This window comes from Somniosus microcephalus, chromosome 1, assembly GCF_052327205.1.
Source record: "Somniosus microcephalus isolate GS21.2 chromosome 1, FLI_Smic_1.0, whole genome shotgun sequence".
NCBI lineage: Eukaryota > Metazoa > Chordata > Chondrichthyes > Squaliformes > Somniosidae > Somniosus > Somniosus microcephalus.
Genome location: NC_140987.1, coordinates 186,245,183 through 186,268,201, shown reverse-complemented (window position 1 = coordinate 186,268,201; position 23,019 = coordinate 186,245,183). Strand labels below are relative to the sequence as shown.

Genomic DNA, 23,019 nt, shown 5'->3' with positions numbered 1-23,019 from the left:
TTCCCCCGTCACATCACTACCCAATCCAGAAAATCAATCCAAATATTGATCTTGCTGTACATATAGAAGATCTAAATCTACCCTAAATTGTTCTTTCATCACTTTTCGCCTATGCCTCCTTAGTCTAGTGTCTTGGTTTACTTTGACGTAGTGCTCTGGATTTACCTTGGCCCGGATTTTGTGGTCAGTAGCGAATGAATGGCGCTCGCCATTTATTACACTTAGAGCTGCCCACAGACTTTTCGTGGGCTTTTGAGTGGCGATTTACGGTCACTGGGCATCTGAAACACTGAGGCACCCTCCACAGATGATCTGGGACCTGTGTGAACTAGGCAAGCAACAGCATGTCTCTTCAACCAATCAGATTGAAGAATCCTTACCGAGACATGCAGCGTGTAATTTTAACCCACAGAAATAGGTTTGGGTCAGGTGGGATATTAAAATGTAAAAAATCTCAAACCCGAACCCAACCTGTCTACTTCTGGTTTTAATGGAGGCAGGACTGGGGCGGGCAACCAACCCGCTCCCAGGAGGCAGGTCACTCATTTAAATAGTTAAATAAGGCTGCGTGCCTCAGATTTGTTCTCTCTTCCAGCTTTAACACTAGCTGGCCAGGTAGCCCGGGCCTCAGGAAACCCGCCAGCTAAAGAGAGGTTAGGACTGGTGGATGTAAGGGGTAAGTGCCTTTCCAGCACTGCTTGTGGACCAGGAGGAAAAAAGAAAGAAAGCCTTGCATTTATATAGTGCCTTTCATGACCACCAGACATCCCAATGTGCTTTACAGTCAATGAAGTACTTTTAAAGTGTAGTCACTGTTTAATGTAGAAAACACAGCAGCCAATTTGCACATAGCAAACACCCACAAATAGCAATAAGATAATGATCAGATAATCTGTTTTTTAGTGATGTTGATTAAGGGATAAATATTGGCCAGGACACTGGGAATAACTCCGCTGCTCATCAAAATAGTACCATGGGATCTTTTACGTCCACCTGAAAGGGCAGACGGGGCCTCGGTTTAATGTCTCATCTGAAAGACGGCACCTCCGACAGTGCAGCACTCTCTCAGTACTGCACTGGAGTGTCAGCCTAGATTTTTGTGCTCAGGTCTCTGGAGTGGGACTTGAATCCACAAACTTCTGACTCAGAGGCAAGAGTGCTACCAATGGAGCCACAGCTGACACTCTGCAGGACCAGGAGTGATTTCCCCCAGCCCCCTGAACAAACGTGTTGCCTACTCCACTCCACCCCCCCGCAATTGGGCTCCCCCCGCATTCACCGACCCCCATCTCTGCCCCGATCTCTGTTTGACTCCCGCGATCATCTCCCGCCCCTCCAAACCACGCTGTACCCACAGCCTTGCCATCTCTCACTGAGCACAGGAAACCTAAGTACTCCTGGTGTGCAGCCTCTTCTGCAGCGTTCCCCACACAACAGGGAGCCAAGCCTGTCAATCAGGCTGGCTTCCGTGCGGGGAACCTGTTAAAAAACCACAAACTCTGTGAAGTTAAAACTCCCAAACCCTAACCCTAAATGCAGTGTTTGGAAAAACCCATACTTCCCCTAACCAGAACTCTCCCCCCCGCTTGGAAATATCATCCCAGTAAATATCGGAGCAGCAGAGACTGAACCAGGAAGTGTAAGTTAGAGTATTTAATTCAATGTCAAATCATGTACAGAAAGCAAAATAAAGATAGGAGAAGAAAGATGCCATTAAGAGAGAGAGATAAAAGGACAGAAAGAAAATTTAAAAAAAACACTTTTTAAATTTTAATTTTAAACTTTTTTATATCTCCAACAATAATTAAAATCTGAAGGAATGAGACTCCACACTTGTAAAAGTGAATTTTCAGTGCCAGAAAGGTTGTTTGGCAGTAATTAAGACACCACGCCATTTAAAATTCACTTACATTTGAATGGACAGGCCCTCACCTTTTCTGGTATGTTTAGGGGGTAACTAGTGGGTAAGTACCGCAACTTCACGCCCTTACATGTATTTCAATGCCAAGTCACTGGGCAAGATATTGTTAGAGCGAAGCTTGTGGAAGTGCAGGGTAAATCGGACAGCAACTTTCGGATTTCTGCATTTTACGGCACATGTGCGGTTGCCAGAAGTTGCTGTGCAATTTACTCCATAATAACGGTGAGCATTGTTAGACTCGCTGTTATTATTGTGGTGTATGTAACCGTTCCACCTTTAAGAGAACTATTTTAAGAGATGCACTACTTTATCTTGGCTGCTGTATACTGTAATACCGGTGGTGACCACACCGGTATATAAGTGCTGTGTAATGATTTATTGGGCAGTTCAGCCTGACCTTCGACTAGTAAAGACCTGTTGAACTTATTCTTGTGGTCTGTGTGCAGTGATTCTTATTAACAATAACTAGAACACACAGACTTAACAGTGGCGACGGTGACGATCTTACCCTGCGGCAGAGATATATCCAAGGCAGTTTAACGGGCGTCGAGAAGAGGCATCCGCCCTCATCATCCTGCTGAGAAAAGACTCGGGTCTGAAGAGCAAGGAAGAATCCTGACACGAAGCCTTCCATCAGCAACAGGCAGTGATCATCCCTTCTACCACAGGTGGTGGGTAAGCCGATCAGCGACGAGCAGCAAGTCGGCCACGTTGGCTGTGAAGTAGGGGAGGGAAAAACGGAGGATATAAGGGCGGAGAACTCGACCACGGCCGGGGAAAAGAGCCGGACAGAAGTCGGGGCCAGAGGCGCTGAGACTGGGGCAGCGTAAGGCATGGGAGCCGCGGTGAATGCAAACGCAGCTGGTGTAAAAGACCGGGCTGCAAGCGGGCTGGGAGACGCAACAGCGTCGAGAGAGAGCTCGACCGCGACCGGGGAAAAAGGCCGGGCAGCTACCGAGGCCGCGAGGTGCGGGAGAAAATAAAAATAATTTTTTTTTAAAACCGCGGAGAACTCAGCCGCAGCCGGTGGAAAGGACCGGACTGCAAGAGGGGCTGGGAGGCACGATTTGAGAACCGCTGGGGAGGGCAAACGCAGCAATACGGCAATCTCCATTACAGCCAGCGGGGGAGAAAGGCAAACGCGGGAAGCCGCCATTTTCGTAGGCGGGGGAAGAAGACAAGCGCGGGAAACCGCCATTTTGAAAAAAAAAGAAAAGAAAAATTTCTTTTTGTTTCTCAAGAAGATTGCAAGGATGCCTAAGCGTGGTAACATCAATGATTTCGATGCCGATGTTGAAGATTGGGCCACGTATGTAGAACGCATAGAGATTTATTGTAAGGCAAATAAAATATCAGATGAAGATAAAGCACTAACCTTACTAAACTCAATGGGTGCGAAGACATACGGGCTATTGAAGCATCTTCTATCACCAGCTAAACCGGCGGATCAGGCTTTCGCTAATATTGTTGCTGTCCTGAGAAATCATTTGAACCCCACACCGCTGATGTTAGCGGAACGATTTAAATTTTATGCGAGAACGCAACTGAAAGAGGAAAGCAACGCGGAGTATTTAATTGAACTGCGTAAGCTAGCGAAATACTGTCAGTTTGGGGAAAGACTGACAGAGGCACTGAGAGACAAATTCGTGTGTGGATTGTCAAAAGAAGGAACACAAAAGCGGCTGCTTGAAGAGAATGATCTTACACTTGATAAGGCTGTCACTATTGCAGCATCGCACGAAGCCGCAGCGAGAGGCACTGCGGAAATGCAGCTGAAGGCAGCGGTACTCAGCGTAGATCAAATGGCTTTGGGTACAGCGAAATGTTATCGTTGTGGAAAGACAACACACGATCAGAACCAATGCTGGTTTAAAAATCAGGAACGTAGAAAATGTGGCAAGCTTGGTCACATAGCTAAAGTATGCCGGTCAGGAAAGAAGACCAGCAACAAAAAGTCACCGCAGGAAAAGTGCAGAAAGGTACATAAGGTGGCTGAGAAGAGTTCGGATGAACAGAATTCGGATTCAGACTCCAACAGCAAGGCACTGGGTAGTCTGAGAATTCACAATGTGAGTAAGGAAGCTGACCTACAAACTATCTGGGTCACACTTCAGATAGCAGGAGTCCAAGTGAAGATGGAATTGGACGCCGGATCGGCGTTGACGGTCATGAATAAGCAAGATTACAAAAGGTTATTCACACATATTCCCCTACGGGATACGGAGATAGTATTGCAGACATACACGGGGCAAAGAGTATACCCCATCGGAAAGATAAAAGTCAAGGTGGTACACAAGGGCAAAGAACACCAAGGAATGGACTTTTATGTACTACCTGAGGGAGGTCCACCACTTCTGGGACGGGAGTGGATCAGGAAAATAAATATGGACTGGCACTTCCTAAAAGCAATAACGGTAGATTCCGGAAAAAAAGGATGTCAAACCTGAACGATTGTCCAGAATATTGGATGATGCTAAAGAGGTGTTCCAACAGGGACTGGGAACACTGAGAGGAATTACGGCAAAAATCAAGATTGCAGAAAATGCAAACCCAAAATTTTTCAAAGCCAGACCGGTACCTTATGTGATACGACCTGCTGTGGAAGCTGAGCTGGAAGGGCTAGAACGTTCAGGAGTACTGTCTAAGGTGGACTGGAGTGAGTGGGCCATGCCCATTGTTCCCGTCATGAAGCGTTCATCGAGTAACAAGCCAGGGGAACCGGGGAAGGTCCGCATCTGTGGAGACTTCAAGATCACGGTTAATCCGATGCTTCACACGGTGCAATATCCGCTTCCGCGGATTGAGGATATCTTTGCTTCATTGTCTGGCGGGAAACACTTCACCAAGATAGACCTGGCGCAAGCGTACTTACAGATGGAAGTTGAGGAAGAGTCGCGCCAGTATCTCACAATCAACACGCACAGAGGCTTGTATCGATATAATAGACTGGTTTTTGGAGTGGCTTCGGCTCCAGCAATTTGGCAGAGGGCTATGGAGCAGGTATTACAGGGAATTCCAAGCACTCAATGTTACTTGGACGATATCCTGATTACAGGAGATAGGAACACCTTGCAAATTTGAAACTGGTGCTCACCAGATTGAAGGAATATGGACTTCGAGTTAATCGCCAGAAATGTGAGTTCTTTCAGAAACGGATCTCGTACTGTGGTCATGTCATTGACCAGGAGGGGCTGCACAAGTCACCTGACAAGATCGAAGCTGTTGTGAAGGCTCCCGCTCCGGAAAATGTATCCCAGTTGAGGTCGTTCCTAGGGTTGATTAACTATTACCATAAGTTTCTGCCAAATCTATCCACGGTGCTGCACCTGCTGAACGCTCTTTTGCAGAAGGAAGTACCATGGAAGTGGAGCGAGGACTGTAAGAAGGCCTTTCGCAAAAGCAAGGCATTGATCACCTCAGAGGCAGTGTTGGCTCACTTCAACCCAACGCTACCTATTCGTTTAGCTTGTGATGCTTCTCCTTATGGTATTGGAGCAGTACTCTCACACAAGTTGCCAAATGGCCAGTCGCATTTGCATCCAGGTCATTGACCTCCGCTGAGCGCAACTATGCTCAGATAGATAGGGAGGCTCTCAGCCTTGTGTGGGGAGTAAAGAAGTTTAATCATTACCTGCAGGGCCAGAAGTTTACACTGCTGACAGACCACCAGCCGTTGGTATCCATTTTTAACCCTAAGAAGGGTGTTTCAGTGATGACAGCACAGAGGCTCCAGAGATGGTCCCTTTTCCTAGGGGCACATCAATATCAGATAGAATTCAAAGGTACAAAGCAGCATGGTAATGCTGATGGGCTGTCGCGCCTGCCACTACCTACTGAGGAGGAGGCACCGACGGTTGACCCGGTGGAGTTATTTCACTCGACCATCATCGAATGTTTACCTGTCACCAATGCAAATATTGAAAGGGAGACTAGGAATGACCCGACACTGTCCCGGGTCTACGAATTGACAGTAAAGGGATGGCCAGCCCATGGTGATCCACTGTTACCGGCATTCTCAGCAAGACGAGAACAGCTGTCCATCTGTCAGGGAACATTGATGTATGGAACAAGGGTGATTATCCCTCCTAAGTTAAGAGAGAGAGTTCTAAAAGAACTACATGAAGGTCATCTGGGGGGAGTCAAGATGAAAAGCCTTGCTAGGGCTTATGTGTGGTGGCCGGGTATCGACCAACAGATAGAGGATCTGACGAAAAGCTGCTCGGGTGCCAAAAAGTCCAAAATGCACCTCCAATTGCACCACTGCATCCATGGGAATGGCCTTCAACCTCATGGCAACGTGTACATATTGACTTTGCTGGTCCATTCATGGACTCCATGTTTTTAGTTGCGGTGGACGCACATTCCAAATGGCCAGAAGTGATTAAAATGACTACCACTACCTCGGAGAAGACGATCGCGGTGCTAAGAACGATATTTGCAAGAAATGGATTGCCAGAGCAAATATGTTCAGACAACGGACCACAGTTCGTGTCAGAGGAATTCCAGAAATTCCTGAAGAAGAATGGGGTGAAACATTATACCTCTGCCCCATATCATCCAGCTACGAATGGGCTGGCTGAGAGGTTTGTACAGACGTTCAAAAAGGCAATAAAGGCCATGAGCGAAGATCAGATTCCACTACAACACAAGGTGGACAATTTCCTACTGGCATATCGAAACGCCACCCATGCAACAACAAACCAAAGTCCTGCCATGATGTTCTATAACAGGAGGTTGCGGTCCAGGTTGGACTTGTTAAAACCAAATGTGTGGAGGGAAGTCAAAAACAAACAGTTCCAGCATATAAATAACAAGCCCACTCGGAGTTTTGAAATAGGACAACCGGTGTTAGCCAGGGACTATAAAAACGAGAAATGGCAATCTGGAACAATTCGGGCCAGACAAGGACCCCTGATGTACACGGTAGATGTTGGTGAAAACGTAATGCGACGTCATGCTGACCAACTGGTGGGATCGAGAACAAGGGTCGAGCCCATGGTTACGACAGAGACAACCGTGGAGGAAGTTAGTGAACCTGAAGCATCTACCTCAGAAGTGAATATACCTGATGATGATGTCCTATCCATAGGGGATCAACTAGATGAGTCACCCCAGCAACGAGAACCAGAGACCCCTGAAAGGCGTTATCCGTCTCGGATCAGGAGGCCTCCTCAGAGACTGAATCTGTGAACTGTTTTTACATGAAGTTGTGTATATATGTTATTATGTTATGTTAAATGGGGAATATATACTGTTAAGCTAAAAAGGGAGGATTGTGGTGTATGTAACCGTTCCACCTTTAAGAGAACTATTTTAAGAGATGCACTACTTTATCTTGGCTGCTGTATACTGTAATACCGGTGGTGACCACACCGGTATATAAGTGCTGTGTAATGATTTATTGGGCAGTTCAGCCTGACCTTCGACTAGTAAAGACCTGTTGAATTTATTCTTGTGGTCTGTGTGCAGTGATTCTTATTAACAATAACTAGAACACACAGACTTAACAATTATTACCGCAAAATCTGGGCCCATATCTGTATCATTTAGTATCTTGTGTACTTTTATAAGGTCCCTTCTATCAGTTGCCTCATATCAAAGTGAAGGAGCTTCACTTTCTCCAGTCTTTCCTTACTTATGCCTACAGATCCAGCCCTTCGTTGGTCCCATCATATAATTCACAAGATCAGCTCTTTTGCATACTAACTGGCATTAGTGTAGCATAAAATGGGAGTAATGCATGGTCAGGATGGGTGGAGGGGGAGGAAACATCAGATGTAGCCTTTAAAATCAGCACTCACTTCAAACTGTCAGCAATAGGCTGGGGGAGCAGCAGGTAAGTGCAACACTAAGGGGTAGATTTTGGTCTGGTCCCCTTCTTGTTAAAAACTGTCAGATACTATACCATAGGCATCTTGCACAATTGATATTTAAAAGGGTATTGCTATCAGGGATTCCTAGCTACAAGAAGCATTTGGTTCAGGGGTATGAAAGATAGTAGTTCTGGTCGGACATCTTAGGATTCTGCTATTTAGACAACTACTCCACCTTTCAACAGTTTTTTTATAGCTTCTTTATAATGCAGAATTGTTTAAAGAAATGTTCTGCAATTTTATCTGAATGATTGAGTGCTCTGGCCCCCCTATACATTGGCTCGGAATTTGTGGTTGTAACGATGGAAAAACTGTCAGCGCTCGCCATCATTACTGTGTAAAACAGACAGCAACTTCTGGTATCCGCTCATACGCAGTTAAACGCAGAAATACGGAAGTTTCTGTCGGTGATACCTTGCTCCTGCACAGGGTGCGCCATTGCAATCTTCGCAGAGGCAATCAACACAGGATCAGTGATTTGATGTGAACTTCAACTTTTTACGCAGTATTCTCACTGTAAAAACCATTGAAAATGTTAAGCCTTGTTGAATGAAGTGTAACTGAGTTTTTAACAGCGTACTAAGTCATAATTACTGTTGAACGACCTCTCTGACCCTGAAAAAATTATTTTACAAGTGTGGAATGTCATTCGCTCCATTCCATGATAAAAATCCCATGATTGTAAAAATAATAATAAAAACATTTTAAAAAGTTTGTTTATAATATTTGTGTATGCCACAATCTTTATTTTGCTTTCCATAAAATGATTAAAAAGTGAATTATAATCCATGCTTTTCACTTCTGGTTTGCTGCCAGTGAGAATTCGTCAATCTGATTGGCTGCTCAGCTTGCTTGATGACTTCGCTGTTGCTGGATGCCACAGATCCCCTATAGATGGCGCCAGATTGAAAGTCACGTCGGAATAAGGGAAATCGACGCTCTGCAGAGTCCGCTAAACTTTGTGGGCAGTTTTCTTTGAGGTCAGTGGCGAGTGCCGTCCCGTCGCCGCTGACCGCAAAATCCGAGCCATTTTGGCACTGATTCTACAGCATCAGAACAATAGTAAAACAATATTTTGTGGCTTTATGTTGTTATACTTTCCCCAGTGGCTAAGGGACATTCTAGCCAGTAAGCAGGTTCAACCGCTCAACCCAGTGAGGAAAGATGGCTGTCAGTGCCTCCAGCAGAAACATTTACATTGTCCTCAGAGCAGCACTGCCAACAGAAGCATAAATGAAAATCATGGGAGTGAATTTCTGCAGGGGAGAAAGGGGGCAGTTCTCCCACTTGTCCATTTTAACTTCAGCGGAAGAGCCACGGAAACGCCAGAAAAACGGCATAACTGGTGTTTTTTCTGGGGTTTCCTCAGCTTGTCTGTCAAAGTTACATTGGATGAGCAAGAGAATCCCTGCAGAAATTCATCTCTCATCTCTTCAAGTGGGTCTCGGATTCACCATAGGCAGCAAGACTGCTTCATTTACCATATTCCCACCAACACTGGGCTGCCATTGGCACTGCAGTGCATTAAGCGAGGCATCAATTGTAGTATTTGTTCACATATATCAAAATACTCCCAATCATGAATCACAGCCTTGAAAAAATGAAAAAATGCATTATTGTAAAAGTTGCAGTGAGCTCGTATTTCTGCTGCTACATTTGATACCCTCAAACTATAATCTGTTTAAAGTTAATGTGCCTTTAAGAGTACTGGTAGAAACATTATCCAAGGGATTACTCTTGAATGGAAATCCACCTAAATTATCAATGCAAACTCCATCTTCGCATCTGAGTTATAATATTTCATTTCATTTATCAAAGGTAATACTCAAAACAAAGCTACTGAGTGCTCATAAAACATGGATTAAGTTGGTCTAGTTTTAAGATTGTTTTTCACAGCCAGCCATTCAACATTTAGGTAATTATGAGTGAGAAATCCAGAGTATATAGGAGAGTTGTCATACCAGTCTTTATTTTGGCTAAGACAAAACTGAATACTGAAGCAGACAATGGGGGCAAGGGAGAAGGGATTAAATCCTGCCTAGAGTTCATTATTACTGTTAACAGTATGAGCATGTGCAATTATGAACACTTTTACAGGAAACCTTTCAAAATTTTTCAGGCAACTCCAGCTCCTGAAAAGAGTCAGAACTGGAAATTTCAATTCCATAGCAACGATCTTGGTTAAGATGATGCAAGTTCACACAACAGCAAATGCAATATGTACTGCGGCACAAATATTTCAATCGTTTTCCCCATCAGTCAATGATTGACACAGCTGCTTTGGAAAACATGGTTAACTTGTTAAAATTGCTGCCTGTAAAATTGGTGAATTGGTGACTTCATAGTAAGAGTGTTGATGCTCACATGAGAGGTCGTGACCTAGAATGATGAACTTATGTCCACAAACCAATCTGTTTATTGTGCTGTGTGTTGAATCTCACCATCTGCTTCAAACGAAGGTTAGATTTTGCTCTGTTTCACCTGAGCTGCTGTAAATACTATTCCACAATGGTAGGATATATCATTTGCATTGCAAAATAATAATCAGTTTAACAATAGCTTTAAGTTTTCATAATTCTTTACATTACTCCTTCAATTTTCTCCCCTCTTCACCCAAGGACAATTATCTATTAAAAATCTTCCATATTTCTGTCACTCTTTTGTGTTATGATTAAACTTATAAATTCAGACCCCATCTGCAGTACTGCATTTAATTTTGAGCACTGAACCTCAGAAAAGGTATATTGGCTTCGGAGGCTATACACAGTAGATTCACCAAAATGACAGCAGGGCTTAAAGGGTTAAATTATGATGACAAGTTGCATAAACTTGGCTTGTATTCCCTTGAGTTTAGATGGTTGAGGGGTGATCTAATCAATGTGTTTAAAATGATAAAGGGTTTTGATGGGGTAAATACAGAGAAACTCATTCCTCTGGTGGGGGAATTCCAGAACACAGGGCCAACTCTGACAGCAGAACTACAGTGGGAATAGGCCATGGTATGTATGAAAAAATCTCTGGACTACTTGTGAGCCAGGAGGAGCAGGAGTGCTCCCCTGGGCATCACAAAGAGTTTTTGGGCCTCCCCAACCCTGGTCTTGTCTCTCCCTCCCAGCACTGGCATCAGCTTCTGAAGCTCTGGCCCGGTGCTAACTTTATGCTGGGTACCATTCTCTTAGGTCCCCGGCTTTCTCGGGCTCCCGACACGATTTATATTCCTAGCCACTGGCCCTGATGTCACTTCCGCTGGTTTCAGGCAGGAGACTGTCCTGGACTTTTTAAATGAACGTAAATGGCCCAGGCATCACGCTGAACTCCGCGAGGGAGTTTCCAGATCTCGAACCAGATCTCCAACTGCAAGGCCCTTAGTCTCCCTCTACACAACTGTGAAAGCCTCATTCACGGATATTACCAGAAACAACAACACACTCCGCCTCTCTACCTCTCTCTCCTTCCTTTAAGACGCTCCTTAAAACTTACTTCTTTGGACAAGTTTTTGGTCACCTGGCCTAATATTTCCTTACTAAAGCAAAATACTGCAGATGCTGGAAATCTGAAATAAAAACAGAAAATGCTAGAAATACTCAGCAGGTCAGGCAGCTTCTGTGGAGAGAAAAACAGTTAACGTTTCAGGTCAATGACCTTTTGTCAGAACTGGAAAAAGTTAGAGGTGTAACAGGTTTTAAGCAAGTGCAGGGGCAGGGAAAGGGGGGAGGGGAGGAAAGAAAAAAGGGAAGGCCTGTGATAGGATGGAAGGCAGGAGAGATTAAATGACAAAAGGGCTGATGGTGCAAGGCAAAAGGGAGTGTTAATGGGACAAGTAAAGAAACAAAAGATGAGTCTAGAAGAGATGTAAATGGGAATGGCAGAATCATCAACAGTTGCCATGTGAAAAAATAGGGGCAGAGGTTATGAGCTGAAATTGTTGAACTCTATGTTGTGTCCAGAAGGCTGAAAAGTGCCTAATCGAAAGATGAGGTGCTGTTCCTCGAGCTTACATTGAGCTTTGTTGGAACAGTGTAAGAGGCCGAGGATGGAGAAGTCAGAGTGGGAGTGGAGCTGAGAATTAAAGTGACAGGCGACCGGATGCTCAGGGTCACACTTACGGACTGAATGGAGGTGTTCCGCAAATTGGTCACCCAATCTGTGTTTGGTCTCCCCAATGTAGAGGAGACCGCATCGTGAGCAGCGAATACAGTACACTAAATTGCAAGAAGTACAAATAAATCACTGTTTCACCTGGAACCCTCGTATGGAAGGTGGCATCGTCAGAGCAGATGCGACAGGGACGGAGAAACTGGGAGAATGGAGTAGAGTCCTTACAGGAAGCGGGGTAGGAGGAGGTGTAGCCCAGGTAGCTGTGGGAGTCAGTGGGCTTATAGTGGATGTTTGTCGATAGCCTATCCCCAGAAATGGAGACAGAGAAGTTGAGGAAGGGAAGGGAAGAGTCAGAGATGAACCATGTGAAGGTAAGGGAAGGGTGGAAATTGGAAGCAAAGTGAATGAAATGTTCTAGTTCAGGATAATGCCACTTTCCATACTAGTGCTTCCGATATGTCTTCCTTTTTCCTCAACCGAGGATTCCCCTCTACCGTGGTTGACATGGGCCTCGTCTATTTCCCGCACATCTGCTCTCACCCCTTCCCCTCCCTCCCAGAACCACGATAGGGTTCCCCTTATCCTCACCTTTCACCCCACCAGCCTCCACATTCAACAGATCATCTTCCGCCATTTCCGCCACCTCCAGCGTGATCCCACCACCAAACACATCATCCCCTCCCCTTTCAGCATTGCGAAGGGAGCGCTCCCTCCGCGACACCCTGGTCCACTCCTCAACCACCCCGGTCCACTCCTCAACCACCCCCAACACCTCCTCCCCTTCCCACGACACCTTCCCGTGCAAGCACAGGAGATGCACACTTGCTCTTTTACCTCCTCCCTTACCACTGTCCAGGGCCCCAAACACTCCTTCCAGGTGAAACAGCGATTTACTTGTACTTCTTGCAATTTAGTATACTGTATTCGCTGCTCACGATGCGGTCTCCTCTACATTAGGGAGACCAAATGCAGATTGGGTGACCGCTTTGCGGAACACCTCCGTTCAGTCCATAAGGTTGATCCCGAGCTTCCGGTCGTCTGTCACTTTAATTCTCCGCTCCACTCCCGCTCTGACCTCTCCATCCTTGGCCTCTTACACTGTTTCAATGAGGCTCAATGTAAGCTCGAGGAACAGCACCTCATCTTTCGATTAGGCATTTTAAGCCTTCTGGACTCAACATAGAGTTCAACAAATTCAGACCATAACCTCGGCCCCTATTTTTCACATGGCAGCTGTTGATAATTCTGCCATTCCCATTTACACCTCTTCTAGACTCATCCTTTGTTTCTTTATTTGACCCATTACCATCTCCTTTTGCCTTGCACCATCATCCCTTTTGTCTCTTAATCTCTCCTGCCTTCCATCCTATCATAGACCTTCCTTAAGGTCTGTTACATCTCTAACTTTTTCCAGTTCTGACGAAAGGTCATCGACCTGAATCGTTAACTCTGTTTCTCTCTCCACAGATGCTACCTGACCTGCGGAGTATTTCCAGCATTTTCTGTTTTTATTTCTAATATCTCCTTATTTGGCTCGGTGTCAGATTTTGTTTGATATCGCTCCTATGAAGTGCCTTGGGGCGTTTTACCATGCTAAAGGCACTATATAAATGCAAGTTGTTGTTATTGAAACTGGATTAAAGTTCCTTAAGCACACTTAAGAACTTAACGTTGTCTTGTGTCAAGTTGGGGCTCGTGGTCTGATCGCGGTGGGGGGAGGGGTACAGCAGTGGCAGGGAGCAGATTTCTAAAAAGGGTTTTGTGGCTCCGCTGTATCTAGTTTAAATATTCAGGATTCCTCAGATCCCTGCTGGGGAAACCCTTTTCTACACTTCTGGGGCGTGAAAGGAATTAATTCTTCTTATCAAATTTTTACTTCCTCCTCTAGTCTCTTACTGTTCCCGTCCACCTGTCCTTGGTATCCACGCCTTTGCCCTCAGTTGTTACTGTTGATCTGTCTCGGAGAAAACTGCTAATGTTACTCTTTTATCAATAACACCTTGCACACCGCTCCCACTGTTCCCAATCCTAAGATCTCCCTCCCAGTCCGCTCACATCCAGCAATCTCCCTCTCCAATACTCCTCAAATCTGTCAAAGACCTTACAATGTTCCCTTCAAGCTGTGCAGCTGCATGGCCATGCAGCGCTGTGGAGGGCCCATGCAGCCGGCTTTTAAATTGAAAGTGCGGAATTTTGAATGGGCCACGCAGCCAGTTAAAGGGGACGCGCGGCCCAAAAAAGAATTGGAGTGAACATTGATCAGAGGTACTGACATACACACCCCCAGTCCATCCTTCCACCATGGTCACAACCAGCACCCCTCTCCCAGTGCTCCTACAGATTGGGATCCTTCTCCCACTCCTCCCGCATCCCAGGAAGTTAATAGAATGCTGGGATATTCATCTAACACAGTAGGGTATATGTCTACAGAGTTTATGCTAAGAATTTACAATTCTCTGGCGTTCTGGTAACCATACTAAATAAACAAAGACATACAAGCATTGCACAGGATACAGAGAAGAATAAGAAGAATGATCACTTGTGTAAAGAGAATGGGCTTTGAGGAAAGATTAAAGAAACTTGAGCTGTCAAATCTACAAAGGAAGCAGTTAGGGGGTGGCTCACTGAGGTATTTAAACATTAACTGGCATAGATAAAATAAACCCAGTACCTTACTTCAAAGTAAACCAAGAAAGTGGGACCAAAGGACGTAAATTTAAATTAGTCCAAAGTTAATTTAAAACAGCTATTAAGAAGAACTTCTTCACTCAAAGAGTGATAAATGTTTGGAATAATTTGCCAACAGAGTAGTACAGGCAAGAGCATTGAAGTTTTTCAAAACACTGAGTCGGAATTGTTAGGAAGGAAGAGCTTCGTTGGACTGACGGCATTTTCTCCTTTAACTTGAATACAATAGGACTAGCTATAATACCATTACTGATCATATAAGTAATAAAACTGGAACCTAGCAAGAATTTTGATACACTGTATTAGAATATTGCTCACACAAATAGAATATAAAGACTGATGCATGTGCATTTTAACATAAAGAAAGTAAAATCTGCAATTCCAGCCAGCTGTTTGGTTTTCTGGGCTCCTGCTGCTCTAGATCCTCTCTGAGGCAGCTCTGAATTCACAACCTTCTTGGTTTCCAATGGGTGTGTGGGGTGCTCCTTATCAGCAGCACCCCAGAACTGCCGAGCAGGGAGGAGACCCAACTCGAAGGTCTCCAAGCAGCTTTGTAAGTGATGTTTCTAAAAGAGCTTCAAACTAAATTTTTGTAAGTATAGTGGTTTTCTCAGTAAAATAGGGGAATATGTTCTACAGCTCTTTTAAGTTCTAAAATGCATTTTATGCAAATTAATAAATTACACATCTGGATTACTGCCAATACTAATTATATCACAACATGTGCCAAATATTCAAGGGACTTAATTATCTTTATGCAGTCCATGTAATGATAAGGTCACTTCTGTTGTAAGCAAGTTTGATTCTAAACTTTGTTTGCACAACTATTCACATTCAATGTTAGCCTACTTTGGATCTATATCAAGCCCCAAGAAATACTGAATGTATGGCAGAGATACACCTGCAGTTTCGCTCTCCTGTTGGTAATCACTCTGTTTATAGTGGTGATGGTGATTGACTGGGGAGTTGGGTAATAAAAAGGTTCACCAACAGGAAGAAGAAATATGGCTCCCACCAACACTACTATATGCTGCTGCCTGCTGATGGTAAGTTACTTTTGGTGGTGATGGTAATAAGGATTAATCATAATTTAAACTGGAGACCTAAAAGGCTTTGGCTCATAATACGAGACATTTAATTTCGGAAATCTATATATGGCCAATAGTGCAGGAGCTTTGCAGTGCGTAAGGGAAGAAGTTAAAGTGAAGTAGGTCATGGGTTGGAATAAAGTTTGTGATCAATAGCCCAGACAGAGGAGGCTCTGTCGGATGTGGGTATTGTATAGTTCTGAATTTTAAAAAATGGCCAATCCAGATTATCACAGCAAAGACCATCTGGAAAACTTTGGCTATGAAATAAAATGAATTATTGAGGCTATAGAGAATAATCTATGACAGTGTGCATTGTATGAATATTCTTTTCAGTTGTAAACTGAAGAAATAATTCAACCGTTATAGTGATGAGTGAGTTATAAGCTGTATGATGAAAGGAACATTTGTATAACATGGAATACAATAGATCTTATTTACAACTTTATGGAGCAGGGCTCCCCTATATATGGGAATTCCTGTAATCTGTAGGAAAATAAAAACAGCTGTGGTCCACTGGGATACAAGAGAGGTGACAGGTGAGTCCTCACATCCCAGTAACAATAAATTTACAGTCTGTACTGGAGGCCCAGTGTCTCCTGCATTGGAAGCACGATTCAAAAGCTGGGGCAGTTTGTGTGACACTAAACAGGTAGAATATTCAAATGCTTATAGGAGTACTTACATCCTTGCTAAAGACATAACCCAGCATCAAATTTGAAAATTTCAATACACGCATCCTATTACACAAGTGGCATTTGTGCATTAAATGGCATAAGCCGAGTGTAACCAGGTATAACTACTACTGTAGTTAGCAAAAAATAAATCACAATCACACTGCCCTTACTGTGTTTTCATTTATGTGAATATAAACAAGTAAGAATTCCAGAAGGAACGGGTGGGAATATATATTATGGGCCCGAAATTTCTGAGTTGGGGAGGATGGAAATTGACCATTACACCTGCGTGGCCACTGGAATATGCCGGAGGACCTAGATCTGCTCCATTTGCATTCTGTCACTTCAGGTGGCAGAGGGGTAACGCAGCAATTTCGGGCCATGTATATGCAAAAGAAAAGCACCCAGGAGTGCTATTCATTGTTATATTAATTTTTTCATAATATTTACAATATCCTCTATTTCTTAGTTTCTTCGTGCTGTGCATCATTCCTGTTAAGCTGCTGCAAGTCCTCAACAACACTCTATAACTGTCGCTAAAGAGTGAGTGATAGAACCACCCACTGAATTTCCCTCTCTGATATGAACGCTTCACATTCACTCAGCACTTCCACTGAAAGCACGACCGAGTTTGTGAACTTGAGATGTGGGGAATCACGAGTATGAACAGATGTATTAACACTTTATGGTAGCTGCAGGGAAAGAAACTGTGTTACATCAGAAGATGCTCTCCACAGATTATTCAGTTACTCTACTTGTAGAGCAATGGCACACAACTCATGGAATTCCCAAAAACTGCAGGGAAATTGGCTCATAATCAGATATGGATCGGAAAATAAGAATATCTGGCAATCTATAAGGATATGTGACAGGACAAAGCTAATTCTGTGTGTTGAACCAGTCTATTAACAGACTTCAGGGTGTATCCTTGCAAAGGTAAAACAAAAAGCAGTTTGGGCTTTCTGCTTTAAATCACACTTTCACCTCATGTCACGTTATCATTCAGTAGAGACAGCCTCAATAAAGAGCGTCATCATGTTTCAGCTTTATCTTGACAAAGGAACATTTATTAGACCGAGAGGATTTTGTTTTGCAGAATACAACTACGTACAGAAAGAGAACCAAACAGATCTCCCTATCTCGACCCTGATGAATGGAAAAAAAACGAATGCATTTCTTCAGCACCTTCTGACAAATGCCTTGTAATAATTATAAATTGAATTTAATAGTTTGTCAGTATCAGCCATCATATCAAATGTCAAAGATGTTAATAACCAACACTCATTACCGATTTGATGGGCTGAGTGGCCTGTGGCTATAACATCCTACAGATGAATCCAGCCAGCACTTTGGAGATGAGCAAAAATCCAAGGAGAGAGTAAGAGGAGTACTTGGAAAAAAGTACCATTGTTAAAGTATAGACTTTAACATACAATGTGCGTCTCTAGTGCCAAATATAATGTAAGTGAGTGTTACCTGGAAACTTCCAAAGCAACTGCCTCCTGGCAGTGTGACATAACATACATACGGAGCAACAGGAGATGGCACAGACTCGTACACTATGAGACTTCCATTCTTAAAGACAGCTCCTTGTTTTCTCTTCTTCTCCCAAAACTCCTGCAATGTTTCTACCACGTTCACTGAAAGCAAACCAGTTAAACAGGAACAAAAGTAATTTATTCTTTAGCTTTGAATATGAATTATTTTGGCTATAACATTTTAAAACAGAGCAATGTACAATGAAGTTTGTATTACACACGCCCTCCAAACCTGAACAACTGGTTGCTTAAAATGACTGCTGAATACAGGTGACAAAAATTTACACTATATAGTCTGGTGCCAGTTTTAAACAACGTGAGCGAATAATTCATGTACTGGTTCATCACAGAGTGCCGGGTTAAAGGTTCATTCCTGTGAGTCCTCCACACAGTGAAGTAAAAATTGGTTGTGGCTCATTTTCAGGCACATAATCCTCTTCTCCCTTCTTAGGCAGTGGCACAATGGCACGCCATCAGCGCACGCTGAACCAGAAGGCTCGAGGCTAGCCCAAATTCACCTTTTGACCTCAATTATATAATTTGGGCGAGTTGCCAGGCCAGTCACACCTGCACAGGCAACTCACCAGTTTTAAATAGATAAATCAGCTGCTCCCGGCTCTACAGCAACACTTTTGAATTTAAAAAAAAAATGACCTCCTGTTGGTGACCCCTGCTTAGGCCATATCAGCCGTTGAAGAAAGCTGGCTCACAATCCAATCCAATTTCTGCAAGCATGCCTAAAACAGATGTTAGGTCTCTCAGTCACATGTCGGGTCGAACGGCTTTCAGGCGTCCTTGAAGCGCAAAACATTGGTCCTTGAAATTGGCCTTTGTTGTGCCTGTTTTGTGTCTGTAAATTAGATGCAACAAGGTCCAATTTCTATCCCACTGAGTTACCAAACATAGTCATGTCAGCAAAGGCTAGGATCTTCCATGTAGAGAGTAAAAGTAAATTGGAGTCAGAGCCAATTCCATGCTGCTCTCATGCATTCCCTATGGTCTATGAACAGTTCATGGGGTCACTGTCTCGGATATGGATAAAATGTGGTATGTGTTAAACAAATAAGTCGTCGGGCAGAAAAATATCTCAAAATAAGAAAGACTTGCATTTATATCGCGCCTTTTACAACCTCAGCACAAAAAGATGATGGAGTTATACCCTCATAATAAAAAAACATTGTTTAAATATGAAACCCTCCTTTCCACAACATTTCTTAAAACTACACATTGATGCCTCTAACCTCTATCTCTCCCTACATACTTTCCTTCAGATCTTGCAGCTTTTTTCTATGATAAAGGCGCTATATAATTGCAAATTGTTGATGGACAGTGGTGGTGTCTTACACTATGGACCTTAGCCCTGAACCTTGAGTTCTCAATAAAAAAATAAATCCATCAAAGCATCCACTTATGAATACAAAATTTTGCTTAATAACAAATATTCCAATGGTTTTTAACAAGAAATTCAGAAACTGTATGCAAAATAGTTTACATCCAAATGGCCAGTAATACTTGAGCACAGAGCTTGGAGACAGAGCTGGGAGATTGCAAACAGAGTGAATTGCAAGCAGAGTGGAGGAATTTGGTGAGCGCAGGAATTCGGTGGAGAGGAGGAAGGTGATGGAGATGTCTGACTGAAAAGGAGGATTGGAACCACAGAACCCAAGGTCTCTAAATTAATAGACACAAGAGCAGACCTGCAGGACAGCGAGGGGAGCGGTCGTAGATAAAGGTAGGCCCAAGAGCCTGGAGTGAGCGCGAGTGTCAGAGAGCGAGGTAAATTACGTCAGCACAAGGGAAGGAGCTGATTGGTGAGTAGTTGGTGATTGTTCTTTTTTTAAGCCTTAAGTTTATTTCTGTTGAGTTACTTAATACAGCGTAGTCTAATAAGTAGAGGCATGGCAGGGCACCTCGGTCCCGTGGAATGCACTTCTTGTGGCATGTGGGAACTCCAGGATGCTTCCCATGTCCTCGACAACCACATGTGCAGGAAGTGTTGTCAGCTGGTTAGAGTTAAGAAACAATACAGATGCCATTACACTATTAGGTGTATTCTATAGACCACCAACTAGTGGGAAGGATATAAAGGAGCAAATTTGCAGGGAAGTTACAGAGAGGTGCAAGAACTATAGAGTAGTGATAACGGGAGACTTCAACTATCCTAATATAGACTGGGATAGTAATAGTGTAAAGGGCAGAGAATGGGGAATAATTTCTGAAGTGTGTTCAGGAGAACGTGATCAGTATGGGGGCGATTTTCAGACGTTGGAGGAGGCAGGTTTGGAGGCGGGAAAGGCGAGAAAATCAGATATAAAGAGGTCGGGTTCAGAACCCGCCTCCAACCCACCTCCAACCCGCCTCTAACCCGCCTCTGTGGGATTTTGCCGGTGCCGGTTTTGGAGGTCGGGAAACGCTCCCGCCTTCAGTTGGTCTTTGCGCTATTAAAGATCCTTAAATGCTCGTTAAGGGCCTCTCTAAGCCTATTTTGAGAGGCCCTCGTGATTTTTCCAGCTTTTTGGTGTGATCCACGCACTTCCTGAACCACGGCAGGTAAACCTAGCGGATTGACTCGTGGATGGCCTCCTCACTGCTGCAGGTCTAACAAGACATCGTTTATTGCAGCAAGGATTACTCGCAGGTGCCAGACCTTGGCTTTAAAAGGTCTCTGAGCACTTTTAGAAGGCCTTCCGAAGTCGGAGGTGCTGCAGCTTGACTCCATCAATTGTGGGACCTCCTTGGAAGACCCTCTCTCCACTTGCAATGAGAGCTTCCCCAAAGGAGCCATCTACAAGCAGCATGGGAACCTTTCGTTTTCTTTCTGCATGGACCTCAGATGAGGATGAGGAGGAGGAGGAAGAGGATCTGGAGGAGGAGGAGGCGGAGCAGGTCAGAGCGCCGGTGTATCGACCAGCAGCAGCGGCAGCACATGAGCACATGGCTGTCCGGGATGCAAGGGATGAACTTATCATGGTCAGATTTGCATAGATTGCCCAAGTTGGCACATGTCCTTTGATGTAAAAAGGAGTCTCACACATCAAGGAACTTTAAAGTAAGCTTTAAGCAACTTATAATTACACTATATACAAGAGCGGTCTTCACCATGCCTCTAGGAGAAGCCCTTTTACCATACTGAGCAGTTCAGTATTTATACTAGTCCAAACACAGGAAGTGACGTATGCACAGGAAGTGATGTATGCACAGAGTTCACAGTTCACAGGAAGTGATGTGCACATAACTTCATCCGGAAGTTATTTATTATTATTATTACATTCTTCCCTCCTGCGAGATTAGAAGGCTGTGGTCTTCCTTTTATTCCGCAGCCGCCGAACGAGGAAGAGTCGCACCCGTTTGGGTTCCCGTCGTAGAGGGTCTCTAGTCCGCTTACATGCTGTTGGCCATTGGTCAGAGTCTGTGTGGCTTGGATTACCCTGTGAAGGGTCGGGGAGATCATGGCTTCGTGTACGAGCCCCAATAGGTGCAGAGTTGGCCTGTCTCTGTTCAGAAGGAGGTGCAGAGCTGGTCTGTGGCGGATCAGTACTTTGGTGCACGGTACTGGGAGGGTCGCAACTTTGAGTACGGGGTTCTACCGGCACCAAGCTAGTTGGTGTCAGATCAGGATCCTGGAGAGGGGTACCCGGTAGGTTCCAAGAGGCTCCTGGTAACCATCACTCAATGTCCCACTAGGTCCTGGTGGGCAGGGAGCCAGATCCCATAATGATACGGTAGATTCTCGGCCGTCGGGATATCGTATGTATGCATAGGTGGGGTTGGCATCGGTTAATTCGACCTCATCTACGAGAGGGTCATTTTTAGACGTCCGAATGTATCTTCGGAGTAGTACAGGTCCAGGAGTAGTTAGCCATGATGGGAGGGATGTCCCATAAGATGAGCGACGCTGGAATCCAAAGAACCGCTCATGAGGTGTAGTATTTGTGGCTGTAGAAAGAAGGGACCGTATAGAGTGCAATGCATCCGGAAGCACTGCTTCCCATTGCTGGTTTGGTAGGCCCCAAGATCTTAAAGCAAGATGTACGGAATTCCAGATGATACCGTTATACCTCTCTACCTGCCCATTTCCGATGGGATGATATGGCGTCATTTTGCTTGTAGCAATTCCCCGTTCTGAGAGGTAGTCCTTGAGTTCCCTTGACATAAAGGATGGACCCCGATCCGAGTGAATGTAAGCCGCCATGCCACAGAGAGAAAATACCTGCTCAAGGCAGCAGATTACTGTGGACGCCAGCATATTGGAGCAGGGGAAGGCAAACGGAAAACGTGAATATTCATCAATCATGGTGAGCAAATATGTGTTCCGAGTTGAAGAGGGCACTGGGCCCTTAAAATCGATGCTAAGTCGTTGCATCGGTTGGGTTGCGTGTATGAGCATACCATCTGAGGGGTGGAAGAACTGAGGCTTTAATTCTGCACAAAGCCGGCATTCTGAGCACATTTTCTTTACATCTCCAGTAGAAAAAGGGAGATTCCGTGATCGTACGAAATGTAGCATGCGCGTAACGCCAGGATGACACAATCCATTATGGACATCTATGAGAGTAGAGGACGACATAGTGGAGCAGAATGCTCGTGTGAGGGTATCCGGGGCCACATTCTCCTTGCCAGGTCGATAGTGAATGGTGTAACCAAAAGAGGCCAGTTCCATCCTCCAAAGCTGTATTTTATTATTCTTAATTTTGGTTCGTTTTCGATTATCGAGCATGAAGGCGACTGATCGTTGGTCTGTGATTAATGTAAAGTGCTGGTGAGCTAGGAAATGGTTCCACTTCCGTACCGCCTCTATGATGGCTGTGGCTTCCTTCTCAACCGGAGGATAATGTAGCTCGGCACCTTGTAAGGTCCTGGACATAAATGCTACAGGACGACCTTCCTGATTTAGAGTAGCCGAGATCGCCACCTCTGAGGCATCACATTCGACTATGAAAGGGAGATTCTCATCGATGGAGTGAAGAGCCGCTTTCTCCAACTGTTTTTTGAGAAGGTTAAAGGCTGCAACAGCCGCTGTTTCCAATGGAAATGATCTAGCATGCAGCAAGGGTTGGATTTTGTCTGAAAAATGAGGAATCCATTTAGCGTAGTATGCAAACAGACCGAGAGCCCGACGTAAAGAAGACGGATTCT

At 44.5% G+C, this 23,019-nt stretch overlaps 1 protein-coding gene across 2 annotated transcripts in view; it reads right to left on the bottom strand.

The window, feature by feature from the left end:
- Positions 1–23,019, bottom strand: part of LOC147124504 (protein limb expression 1 homolog) — a 135,133-nt gene that overhangs the window by 78,005 nt on the left and 34,109 nt on the right. For both annotated transcript variants that reach the window (XM_085988096.1, XM_085988089.1), the window contains exon 2: positions 17,822–17,985. In XM_085988096.1, coding sequence (XP_085844222.1) covers positions 17,822–17,985 — 164 coding nt within the window. The remainder of the gene's footprint in view (positions 1–17,821; positions 17,986–23,019) is intronic.